At 34.9% G+C, this 13,832-nt stretch overlaps 1 protein-coding gene across 9 annotated transcripts in view; it reads left to right on the forward strand.

The window, feature by feature from the left end:
• The window catches only part of LOC127698324 (papilin-like), a 196,182-nt gene that overhangs the window by 138,236 nt on the left and 44,114 nt on the right, over positions 1 to 13,832 (forward strand). For all 9 annotated transcript variants that reach the window (XM_052201709.1, XM_052201714.1, XM_052201715.1 and 6 more), the window contains 6 exons: positions 1,517 to 1,648; positions 8,825 to 8,992; positions 10,172 to 10,336; positions 10,825 to 11,130; positions 11,640 to 11,783; positions 12,739 to 12,780. In XM_052201709.1, coding sequence (XP_052057669.1) covers positions 1,517 to 1,648; positions 8,825 to 8,992; positions 10,172 to 10,336; positions 10,825 to 11,130; positions 11,640 to 11,783; positions 12,739 to 12,780 — 957 coding nt within the window. The remainder of the gene's footprint in view (positions 1 to 1,516; positions 1,649 to 8,824; positions 8,993 to 10,171; positions 10,337 to 10,824; positions 11,131 to 11,639; positions 11,784 to 12,738; positions 12,781 to 13,832) is intronic.

Consider the following 13,832-nt stretch of genomic DNA (forward strand, 5'->3'; position numbering starts at 1 on the left):
CTAGGTTAAACAAATCTCTCCATAAGAGTACATTTAAGGCTTCAAAGTCAGCAAATTTTGGAAATATTTTCAAAATCTGCGTTTTTTAGACCTAAAAGCTTGAGAAAATAATTGGTTGCAACCTACCATACAAAATGTTCTGTATTAACTGAAAGATACCTATGATGATATGGAATCCCTAGACACAAAACATTTCTGGCAAATTTTTACCAAAACTGATGTTTAAACACAAATAATGTATAATCGAAGGGTCATTACATTCTATGTGAAATTTGTATTATTTTGACCTGGTTATAAAATTCATCAAAATCTTTCGGCCAATTTTAACCTTTCGTGAACTTACTACTTTGTAGTCCATGAAAGAACACTTGACTTATGATCAAGAAAGCATTTGACAATTGTAAATATTCTTTGACTTTTTATGTCCCCTTTTGTCATGGAAGGAAATGCTAACTTCAGGACAACATTATAATAATTAAAAGAAAATTATTAAAGTTGTATGATATCTCAAAAATGTTTTTACAATAATGTAAATAGTAAACTATGCAATTTTCTGAAAGTCAAATTCACAATTTGAATAGTTTGAAATTCTAATTCCTTAAAGGGTGATGGGCACATAGTGAAAGGTTTTGGAAATTTTGAAAAAAAAAATATCAGGAGGCTCCTGTTGAAAAGGGAGAGTTAATAGCTATGTCTATTTTTAAAACAAGATTTCAAATGGTTGGAGTATCACATATTTATGCAATTATACTGTTATTTTATGCCATGAATCAATCATCATTTATATATTATGTAATTCATTCATTTATATTGAATGCATAGAGTGTTAAAATTACTCATTCTCTCCAAGAAATGAAATTTTGCACTTGTCTTCATTAAAATGAAGGCAGATGGCAAAAACTAGCTGTACTATTATAATAATGTATAAGGAAACCCAGTATGACATTATACTGTGACTATGGCATGAAAAGAACGCCTTTCAGTCTTTTGCCTCTTTATACTATTACAAAAATATACAACATCACAGTCGCATGATGAATGTATTGCAGATCAAGGATAATATCTTTATGAATGCTCCATATCTTCCTTCGTGTATATATGATCAGTAAGAACTTTTTTAAGGCTGAAAATTCACAATATCTTTTTTTATTTTAATGTATTTATTCTATTGGCTTTATTAAAAAATAAAGAAACTATGCATCAAGTTATTAGTTCTAATTCTGTTTTATATGCATGAGTGAAAGTGTTTGAGTGAACCAGTAGAGCATGTTCCTTGAAACAAATATGATACTGAAAACAGAAACTTGGTTTTATTTATATCATATCCTTTCCCTCCTACTATTTTTCATTATCCACCCCTTTCCAATGATTTAAAGCCACTGTCACATGCAACCAAGCCATACAATTCCTACCAAACTGGAAACTGTCAATAAGTAATGATACCAAAGTGTGAACTAATTATTGCTTAAAATATTAGTACATTTGTATTATAAAACTATTTTGTAAATTTGATCAGACAAAGGTACAAATGGTAATACAGGTACTGACCATGGTACAAATGGTGGCGGACACAGTGGTACAGATCATGGTACTGACCATGGTACTAATGGTGGTACTAATGGTGGAATAGATAACTCAAGGAATACAGGTAAACCTTAATCTAATGAAGGATGTAGACAGTTGTACAGATGGGATGTAGACAGTAGTACAGATGGGGTTTTGGACTGAGGTACAGATGGAGTGTAGACAGTAGTACAGATGGGGTTTCAACAGAGGTACAGATGGGGTGTAGACAGTAGTACAGATGGGGTTTTGACAGATGTACAGATGGAGTGTAGACAGTAGTACAGATGGGGTTTCAACAGAGGTACAGATGGGGTGTAGACAGTAGTACAGATGGGGTTTTGACAGAGGTACAGATGGGGTATAGACAGTAGTACAGATGGGGTTTTGACAGAGGTACAGATCAGATGTAGACAGTAGTACAGATGGGGTTTAGACAGAGGTAGAGATGGGGTGTAGACAGTAGTATGGGATTGAGTGTAGACAGTAGTACAGATGGGGTTTTGACAGAGGAACAGATGGGGTGTAGACCGTAGTACAGATGGGGTTTTGACAGAGGTACAGATGGAATGTAGACAGTAGTACAGATGGGGTTTTGACAGAGGTACAGATGGGGTGTAGACAGTAGTACAGATAGGGTTTTGATAGAGGTATGGATTGAGTGTAGACAGTAGTACAGATGGGGTGTAGACAGTAGTACAGATGGGGTTTTGACAGAGGTACAGATGGGGTGTAGACAGTAGTACAGATGGGGTTTTGACAGAGGTACAGATGGGGTGTAGACAGTAGTACAGATGGGGTTATGACAGAGGTACAGATGAGATGTAGACAGTAGTACAGATGGGGTTTTGACAGATGTACAGATCAGATTTAGACAGTAGTACAGATGGGGTTTTGACAGAGGTACAGATGGAATGTAGACAGTAGTACAGATGGGGTTTTGACAGAGGTACAGATGGGGTGTAGACAGTAGTACAGATGGGTTTTTGACAGAGGTACAGATGGGATGTAGACAGTAGTACAGATGGGGTTTTGATTGAGGTGTAGACAGTTCTGTTGATTGGGATGTAGACAATTCTATTGATTGGTGTTTAGTCAGTAGATCCACAGACTTTTACTGATTTTGAATATATATTATACATATTTGTAATCAGATTGTATAACTAACCTTCTTTCACATTCAAGACTACATCTTTGGTGGTCTCGTGCTCATCTCAAGTGCAAAAGAAAACTAATAAAGATTTAATTTATAACAATACAATTTACGATAAACAAATATGTCAGATATGAATCCGCTTGAAAAGTTCAACTAGCCATAAGGCAGTTGGCATATACTGTAAATTCAGAAATTATTGCGAGGTTTTTATTATTGCGAAAAATGCGACAGAGTTGTAAACACAATAATTTAAACTTGCATTTTGAAATATTTTATATGAATTAAACAGGATTTTTGTCAAAATCGTAAAAATTAAAATCGCATTTAAGTCTAAAATGACAAAATCGCAATAATAAATGCACGCAATAATTTCTGAATTTACAGTATCAGAATTATTTTTTCAAATCAGTGGCCATTTAAGATGGCATTCAGTCTTACTGCAAATTTGGACATTCTGATATAGAAAATGCCTCATCTTGTGTCTGAAGTGAAAATGCTATTACTTTGGCTGCCAAAGCTGTTCTTTTTTTCCTTTTTTTTAAAGAACTTATTCAACAAAATACTTATTTTTTATTTCATTCATACTTATTTCCTGCATTTTGTGGGGCAGAATATTCTGTTGTATCCTGTCCAGGCACATATATTCATTTCCAAAATCCTCCTGTCCTCCCCCCCTCCCCTCCCCCCCCCACACACACACACACACACACACAAAATCAAATGGTTGTCCCTTACATTAATATATGAATAAATCAGATGAAATATCTCACAGATATGAATGGCATTCTTAGACATAGATGCCATATGAACAATGCATTCTCCTAGGAAACTTTAGTTTTCATCTGAATTTCATATTTGTAAGTCAGGACTATTATGTAACACATGGTGGAAATGCAATTACGATATGATAAAGTTGTAGCACCTGTGATTTAATTAAGTTTTATGTCTCTCAAGCTCCCCACATGTGAGGACAGAAATTTCATTATTATTAAAAAATATCATTAATTACAAAAAAGCAATGAAATTGGCTTGTTTCATGTAACATGAACTAATTTATTGTACAACACTTCAAAGTCTAACTTGAACTGTGCAGTTCAAAAGGGGGAGGTCCTGGTTTCAATAAACAGCTTGTTAAAATAAGAACTTCAAAATTAGTATTTGCTGCTCTACCAAGCTTGTGGCATATATTTAGGAGTTAAAGACTGGTCAGAGTAATGTGACTGAGTTGGGTAATATGTTTTCCTGACTATCATGTTGTAGACTGGTCAGAGTAATGTGACTGAGTAGGGTAATATGTTTTCCTGACTATCATGTTGTAGACTGGTCAGTGTAATGTGACTGAGTAGGGTAATATGTTTTCCTGACTATCATGTTGTAGACTGGTCAGAGTAATGTGACTGAGTAGGGTAATATGTTTTCCTGACTATCATGTTGTAGACTGGTCAGAGTAATGTGACTGAGTAGGGTAATATGTTTTCCTGACTATCATGTTGTAGACTGGTCAGTGTAATGTGACTGAGTAGGGTAATATGTTTTCCTGACTATCATGTTGTAGACTGGTCAGAGTAATGTGACTGAGTAGGGTAATATGTTTTCCTGACTATCATGTTGTAGACTGGTCAGTGTAATGTGACTGAGTAGGGTAATATGTTTTCCTGACTATCATGTTGTAGACTGGTCAGTGTAATGTGACTGAGTAGGGTAATATGTTTTCCTGACTATCATGTTGTAGACTGGTCAGTGTAATGTGACTGAGTAGGGTAATATGTTTTCCTGACTATCATGTTGTAGACTGGTCAGTGTAATGTGACTGAGTAGGGTAATATGTTTTCCTGACTATCATGTTGTAGACTGGTCAGAGTAATGTGACTGAGTAGGGTAATATGTTTTCCTGACTATCATGTTGTAGACTGGTCAGAGTAATGTGACTGAGTAGGGTAATATGTTTTCCTGACTATCATGTTGTAGACTGGTCAGAGTAATGTGACTGAGTAGGGTAATATGTTTTCCTGACTATCATGTTGTAGACTGGTCAGAGTAATGTGACTGAGTAGGGTAATATGTTTTCCTGACTATCATGTTGTAGACTGGTCAGAGTAATGTGACTGAGTAGGGTAATATGTTTTTCTGACTATCATGTAGACTGGTCAGAGTAATGTGACTGAGTAGGGTAATATGTTTTCCTGACTATCATGTTGTAGACTGGTCAGTGTAATGTGACTGAGTAGGTTTCCTGACTATCATGTTGTAGACTGGTCAGAGTAATGTGACTGAGTAGGGTAATATGTTTTCATGACTATGATGTTGTAGACTGGTCAGAGTAATGTGACTGAGTAGGGTAATATGTTTTCCTGACTATCATGTTGTAGACTGGTCAGAGTAATGTGACTGAGTAGGGTAATATGTTTTTCTGACTATCATGTAGACTGGTCAGAGTAATGTGACTGAGTAGGGTAATATGTTTTCCTGACTATCATGTTGTAGACTGGTCAGTGTAATGTGACTGAGTAGGTTTCCTGACTATCATGTTGTAGACTGGTCAGTGTAATATGACTGAGTAGGGTAATATGTTTTCATGACTATGATGTTGTAGACTGGTCAGAGTAATGTGACTGAGTAGGGTAATATGTTTTCCTGACTATCATGATGTAGACTGGTCAGTGTAATGTGTCTGAGTAGGGTAATATGTTTTCCTGACTATCATGTTGTAGACTGGTCAGAGTAATGTGACTGAGTAGGGTAATATGTTTTCCTGACTATCATGTTGTAGACTGGTCAGTGTAATGTGTCTGAGTAGGGTAATATGTTTTCCTGACTATCATGTTGTAGACTGGTCAGAGTAATGTGACTGAGTAGGGTAATATGTTTTCCTGACTATCATGTTGTAGACTGGTCAGTGTAATGTGACTGAGTAGGGTAATATGTTTTCCTGACTATCATGTTGTAGACTGGTCAGAGTAATGTGACTGAGTAGGGTAATATGTTTTCCTGACTATCATGTTGTAGACTGGTCAGTGTAATGTGACTGAGTAGGGTAATATATTTTCCTGACTATCATGTTGTAGACTGGTCAGAGTAATGTGACTGAGTAGGGTAATATATTTTCCTGACTATCATGTTGTAGACTGGTCAGAGTAATGTGACTGAGTAGGGTAATATGTTTTCCTGACTATCATGTTGTAGACTGGTCAGTGTAATGTGACTGAGTTGGGTAATATGTTTTCCTGACTATCATGTTGTAGACTGGTCAGTGTAATGTGACTGAGTAGGGTAATATGTTTTCCTGACTATCATGTTGTAGACTGGTCAGTGTAATGTGACTGAGTAGGTTTCCTGACTATCATGTTGTAGACTGGTCAGTGTAATGTGACTGAGTAGGGTAATATGTTTTCCTGACTATCATGTTGTAGACTGGTCAGAGTAATGTGACTGAGTAGGGTAATATATTTTCCTGACTATCATGTTGTAGACTGGTCAGAGTAATGTGACTGAGTAGGGTAATATGTTTTCCTGACTATCATGTTGTAGACTGGTCAGTGTAATGTGACTGAGTAGGGTAATATGTTTTCCTGACTATCATGTTGTAGACTGGTCAGTGTAATGTGACTGAGTAGGGTAATATGTTTTCCTGACTATCATGTTGTAGACTGGTCAGTGTAATGTGACTGAGTAGGGTAATATGTTTTCCTGACTATCATGTTGTAGACTGGTCAGTGTAATGTGACTGAGTAGGGTAATATGTTTTCCTGACTATCATGTTGTAGACTGGTCAGAGTAATGTGACTGAGTAGGGTAATATGTTTTCCTGACTATCATGTTGTAGACTGGTCAGTGTAATGTGACTGAGTAGGGTAATATGTTTTCCTGACTATCATGTTGTAGACTGGTCAGTGTAATGTGACTGAGTAGGGTAATATGTTTTCCTGACTATCATGTTGTAGACTGGTCAGTGTAATGTGACTGAGTAGGGTAATATGTTTTCCTGACTATCATGTTGTAGACTGGTCAGTGTAATGTGACTGAGTAGGGTAATATGTTTTCCTGACTATCATGTTGTAGACTGGTCAGTGTAATGTGACTGAGTAGGGTAATATGTTTTCCTGACTATCATGTTGTAGACTGGTCAGTGTAATGTGACTGAGTAGGGTAATATGTTTTCCTGACTATCATGTTGTAGACTGGTCAGTGTAATGTGACTGAGTAGGGTAATATGTTTTCCTGACTATCATGTTGTAGACTGGTCAGTGTAATGTGACTGAGTAGGGTAATATGTTTTCCTGACTATCATGTTGTAGACTGGTCAGTGTAATGTGACTGAGTAGGGTAATATGTTTTCCTGACTATCATGTTGTAGACTGGTCAGTGTAATGTGACTGAGTAGGGTAATATGTTTTCCTGACTATCATGTTGTAGACTGGTCAGTGTAATGTGACTGAGTAGGGTAATATGTTTTCCTGACTATCATGTTGTAGACTGGTCAGTGTAATGTGACTGAGTAGGGTAATATGTTTTCCTGACTATCATGTTGTAGACTGGTCAGAGTAATGTGACTGAGTAGGGTAATATGTTTTCCTGACTATCATGTTGTAGACTGGTCAGTGTAATGTGACTGAGTAGGGTAATATGTTTTCCTGACTATCATGTTGTAGACTGGTCAGTGTAATGTGACTGAGTAGGGTAATATGTTTTCCTGACTATCATGTTGTAGACTGGTCAGTGTAATGTGACTGAGTAGGGTAATATGTTTTCCTGACTATCATGTTGTAGACTGGTCAGTGTAATGTGACTGAGTAGGGTAATATGTTTTCCTGACTATCATGTTGTAGACTGGTCAGTGTAATGTGACTGAGTAGGTTTCCTGACTATCATGTTGTAGACTGGTCAGAGTAATGTGACTGAGTAGGGTAATATGTTTTCCTGACTATCATGTTGTATTCTATCACATTAACAATCTGTGTGCCATCTAGTGCAAGGAAGGCTGTATATATATATCTATTAACATGATCTCATCAGAAGCAGATCTAGGATTCTGAACAGGGGAGGAGTACCAAGGTAACCTTAGGAGTGGGACTTGTAAAAAGTGTATGCATTTACCATACAGGGGCCTCCGTTGCCAAGTGGTCTAAGTAGTTGAACTACTGTATCATTAGCCTGTCAACACTGAGGTTTTGAGTTTGAATCCCGAAAGTGGTGGGTGCATTTGACTCCAATCTTAATTGAATAGGATGGTCAGTTTTCCTACCGAAGGTAGGTGGTTCCCCCCTGGCTTCCTCTACCAAGAAAAACTGACCGACATGAAATAGCACAACAGTGCTAAAACTGGCTTTAAACACAAATCAATCATTCAATCATTTACCATATGAATGCTCCATTAGGGGGCCTTCCCACCATAATCTGCCTCTGATCAACTTGAATTTGCATGTAAAATATGTGTAGCTCCATAAGGGGGGCCTTCCCACCATAATCTGCCTCTGATCATCTTGAATTTGCATGTAAAATATGTGTAGCTCCATAAGGGGGGGGGGGCCTTCCCACCATAATCTGCCTCTGATCATCATGAATTTGCATGTAAAATTAGCCACCAATCAATCATTTATATTTTATTAAACTGAAGCACTATTCATATAGTATTCACTATGCACATAGTGTCTCCCCGTATCCTTTGTTGTTGGGAGCCAACAGTTACATTCAAACTACTGTTTTACACCACAGATCAGTTTGGTGTCCTCTTGGCTGTCTGTATCCTAGCAACGTTGATTTTTTTAGCTGGACATTTCAAAAACAAAACAATTTTTCAAGCATCCATGTTAAATTGCAAGATAAAAACAACTATGATACATACATTACAGAAAAATATAAAATTGATTTGTACTCATTTGGACACAGGAGTAAAGTTAGCTTTTCTTATGGTTTCTTAAGCTCATACAAATAAATTTCATACTTTGCAACAATGAAAATATATTGTATATGTATATACTTAATTTATAAACATTTAGAATAAAAAATATTAACAGAATGAAACGGCTTTTATTTTAGGGCTTTTATCTTATAGCCTCCCTAATAAAATTAAATGTTTGTTCAAATCAAAGTTTACTTTATTTTCAGATATCTGTCGTTTACCTAGTGAATTGGGAAGATGTAGAAAATATATAGTGAAATATTTCCACAATGCTACCACTGGCCAATGTACAAGGTTTTGGTATGGAGGGTGTGATGGTAATGCTAATAGATTTGATACCAAAGAGGATTGTGAAGCCAGATGCACCACCACAGGTATTGATAAAATTATTGGAATATTAATTATAGGAAACAACATTATTTGTAGAGTTTACCCATAATCATTTCTTAATGTAGAAATTGTTTGTCAAAATAGAGGTGAGAAAAAAAACATGAACATAACAAAGAATTTTTCACTTTAGAAGGGTTATTACAGTACTGTAGATAAAACTGCTGACTTGGGCTTAAAACTAATTGCAAATCCATATTTGTTTTGTGAAATGTGCTAGCAGTTGCTATATTTTGTCCCTTTTTTTAAATGTTGGTAATTGGCAGCCTGTAATAAGATTTACTCTAATAAAAGCCTTGGGCTGTTTCCTGCTCTTTCCTCAGGTTGTTGTCTCTTTGACGCATTCCCCGTTTCCATTCTCATTTTTATTATTGTAATTGAGATGAATGTGGTTATCAGAAAAATATAGTATTTCAGAGAAAGGGGATGGGAAATTCTCAAAATTGTTAATATGTGTGTTGGTTGGGTATTGGAAATGTCAGTTAACCAACATATTCTTTTATTGCAGGAGTTACATTAAATGCTTTCAATTAATATATTCCTAATGTTGTTTGTTTTGATTTCGTTGTTATTACCAATATATTTTATTTATGTCAATGAATTTATGGCTTGCCTACCATTTTATATTAGTTACTTTAATGATGTATCAAAGAAACATACATTAGATTGATTATAATACATCCGCTCTAATTGAGGAACAGAATCCACTGGTTAACCTCTTTTCGTCTGTCTGTAACACAATCATGTTACAATTTTCTCAGCAACTTTAAGTCATGGATTCTTAATATAGAGCACTAAGATTCATCTGATTATCCTATACAGTATAAAACACTTTCAGTTATTCAATGTTCTTTTCCTGTTTGACAATAACTTATATCTTTAGAATAAGCTCATTTAAGAAACTTTCATTACATTTAGTTAACAACATTGAGCTGAAGTATAAATAGTTATAAATAGCTCATATAACATCTTGTATAGACGACTTTCAAATATGTGCATTTTCCCAGACATTTCATATGTCAGAATGTTTATGTTATTACATCATAGTAAGAATCGATTGGTCATTGAGTTTATTTTTCTGATTGACCTCGGGTTAACCAGTGTAACTCATCCAATAAAAACAAGTCTTGATTGGTCTGTTGTAATCATTATTTTTTAAATTGTAGTAACCACAGTTGCACCACTGCCCACAACTAAACCAGGACAATGTCCTAAACTTTCTATAAGCAATATAGGATCATGTGTACAGGCCTGTCGTAGAGATGTAGACTGTGATGGCAACCAAAAATGTTGTTCTAATGGATGTGGCACGACCTGCCAAGATCCTGAAGGTAATTGAAATTAGTTGATTTGTTAACATTATTCACTCTTGTCCCAAAAGAGAAGGTATGATAAGGCCACCTTGTTTGCCCCTTCTAAACAATATCAAAAAGTATTACATGTATAAAACTTTTAAATGACATGCTTCAAATGTTCACAAGACATTATTCTTTCAGATTTCAGAAATTTTGTTAAGAAGGTCTTACATAAGTGCTTAAGGGTTTCAAACATTTAATGCAAATCTGCAAAAACTTCCAAAAATAGACATGAAAATCTTGTTATTTATATTTAGAAATGAGCAAGTCCTAACCCAAAAATATATTTTGTTTCAAGATGTCTTATAAATCGATGTTAAGGTGGGTAATTTATCTTTTTATGTCCCGTCTATAATAGTAGGGAGGCATAATGTCTTTGAATTATATGTTTAAGTTTTTTTAAGAAGTAATTTATTCTTGTTAAAGATTACATATTCAAATTATGTTTTGATTTCTTCTTTCAGACAGTTATTTATTGACACCTCCAGTAAACATCCGAGCTGACATTGTCAGAGATAATACAGCCTTTGTAACATGGAGAGATGTGGATGCCGCTGATGCCACAGAACGTAGATTATATTCTGTTAGATATAGGCAACTAGTGGCAGGCACAGAAATTCAATATACTATTGTTAATACTACAGCTCAACAAGTGTATATTACAGGGTTATCACAAGGTCAACAATATGAATTTAGTGTCAAGGTCATCCAGGGTACAAAGTTCAGCTTATGGAGCATATCAGCTTACAACACTACAAGAGCTGTTAGGGGTAAGAATAAGAATTTTGAAACATTGTAGGTAAAATTAATAAACGATGGTCTCCATATAATGAATTTACAAAATCATAAAGGACTTCTAAATTATATGTAAGCCTTTGTAAGTTTAAAAAAAAAAAATATGTTGTATAATATTTTAAGATACACTGATGCAGTTCACAAATGCCACTCTGCTATGGTAAGCTTGAAAAAAGTAGTTATTTTCCTGAAATTACTATTTTTTTATTTTTTTTTAAATTTTGGCTTTTGAGTCTAATGGCAGATGCTAAACTGCAAAAATGATCAATAAAATAAGATCTACAAGAAAATAAGTGACAGAAATTGTCAATTGACTCCTTATAAGGGTTCTTCACCTTATATGACCTAGCAGAGTGTCAATTTTGACAGCTAAGATTTGATATAGATTGCTAATGATTCCTGTTTGAAATAATATAAGCCAGACAGTTATGCACGACAGGCTCCTAGATATCTCGAGCTCAGTATCTAATATCGTTTATTGAAGGATATAAAGCTGGAGAATGTCCACCATTGACTGCTGGAACAGGAGGTATATGTGTTGAAGGATGTTCGTCAGATTATGATTGTACAGGGACACAGAAATGTTGTTCTAATGGTTGTGGTCACACATGTCAGGAGCCAAATATAGGTAAGGCTGTGTACACAAGCATGCATTGAGCATGCCTTGAACTAGCTTTAAATATCCTGTTGGGACACCATTATGTTTTTATAACACATCATTAGGCAACCAAAGGATGAGGATGTAAACAACTGTAGGGTACTGTGCAGCCTTCTTCAATGAGCAAAACCCATACTATATAGACAGCTTTAAAAGGACCTTGACAAATTGTAAAACGATTCAAAAGAAAAACCAATGGTCTTATTTGTCTATAAAGACAACCAACCAGCAAATTTAATAGGAATCTAATCATCTAGGATTGATGATGCTACACAAACAGGAAAAACGATAAAAATCATGAGGATTTGTGTAACGATACCGATATATGAGAGTTATTCATGAACAAGATGTTATAAAACCGATTTCATAGCATCTTGTTCGTATATTACTATCTTATATTAGTATTGTTGCACAAATCTTAAGACTTTTATGTATATATATTTATATATACAGAATGGACACCTCCTTTAAGCAAAAACCTTGTCAGGTCACCCTCTTGTTGTCCGGTTCTAATAATACTTATGCATTTTGGACTTCAATTTAAAGGTCACCTCTCTTATCAGGTCAGTTTTCTCTGTTCTTGAGGCTGACTTAAAAATATAAAAGATTGACTGAACTCAGATTGAGTTAGTATTATACACAGATTCAAGACGAGCAATATGGAAACATCTGAGATTCTAGTTAATGTTTTGAGTCAGTTATTAGGGTACTGACAAGGGTTGCCTGTCTGTCCAAAATTAGTATGTCAGAAAATAAGTTTTGACTGATTTTACTCTCATCCAAGAAGAATCTACGGATCTCTGAATTGGTTTACAAGTTATATTCATAATTATTTTGCCTGCTGCTAGAGGGAAAATAGCAGAAGAATAACAATACAGTACCTTATTTGTACAACAATAGTTGATAATAGTATTTTTGATTTCAGTTGAAGTAGCCCCAGAAACCACTGGTGCTCCACAGACATCAGGTATGTATTAACTTGAATTTTTCTTCTCTTTATTAGGAAACATCAGTATGGATACAAGATGTGGGATATATGTCAATGAGACAGCAAACTAATGACACAAACATTAAAAAGACATCTACAGGTTAATTGTTTACTATCATGACACAAACATTAAAAAGACATCTTCAGGTTAATTGTTTAATAGCATTTTCCTAATCATCACTAGTTTTCAGTTTTCTGACTAGTATAAAAATAAGGAGATGTGTAATGATTGCCATAGAGACAACTATCTATCAGAGTCAAAAGGACATGGATATAAGCAAATGAAGGTCACTATACAGCCTTCAACAATGAGCACAACACATACAGAATAGTCAGCAATAAAAAGACCTGACATGACAATATGTCAAACAATTCAAACAAGAAAACCAACAGTTTATGTCTGCTTTTACAAAACATTAACTTACATGAAGCAAATCAAATGGTACAGAATGTAACTCAGTATGGAAATATGTAGGTTACAGTTGCTGCAATACTATCTTATTTGTCCAAAATTCTTTTCAAACTGCATCAAAGTCATGCAAAAAATCTGTGTTGATGTGAAATGCTAGGTAATGATTGTGTTCAGCTACAATGTAAAGTGTTCTGATGAAATATAACTTCTATAAAGATTGTGTTCAGCTACAGTGTTAAGTGTTCTGATGAAATACATCTACTATAAAGATTGTGTTCAGCTACAGTGTAAAGTGTTCTGATGAAATACATTTACTATAAAGATTGTGTTCAGCTATAATGTAAGTGTTCTGATGAAATACATCTACTATAAAGATTGTGTTCAGCTGTAATGTAAAGTGTTCTGATGAAATACATCTACTATAAAGATTGTGTTCAGCTACAATTTAAAGTGTTCTGATGAAATACATCTACTATAAAGATTGTGTTCAGCTATAATGTAAAGTGTTCTGATGAAATACATCTACTATACAGATTGTGTTCAGCTATAATGTAAAGTGTGCTGATGAAATACATCTACTATAAAGATTGTGTTCAGCTATAATTTAAAGTGTTCTGAT

Source organism: Mytilus californianus, unplaced genomic scaffold (genome assembly GCF_021869535.1).
Source record: "Mytilus californianus isolate M0D057914Y unplaced genomic scaffold, xbMytCali1.0.p SCAF_4, whole genome shotgun sequence".
NCBI classification, from domain to species: Eukaryota; Metazoa; Mollusca; class Bivalvia; order Mytilida; family Mytilidae; genus Mytilus; species Mytilus californianus.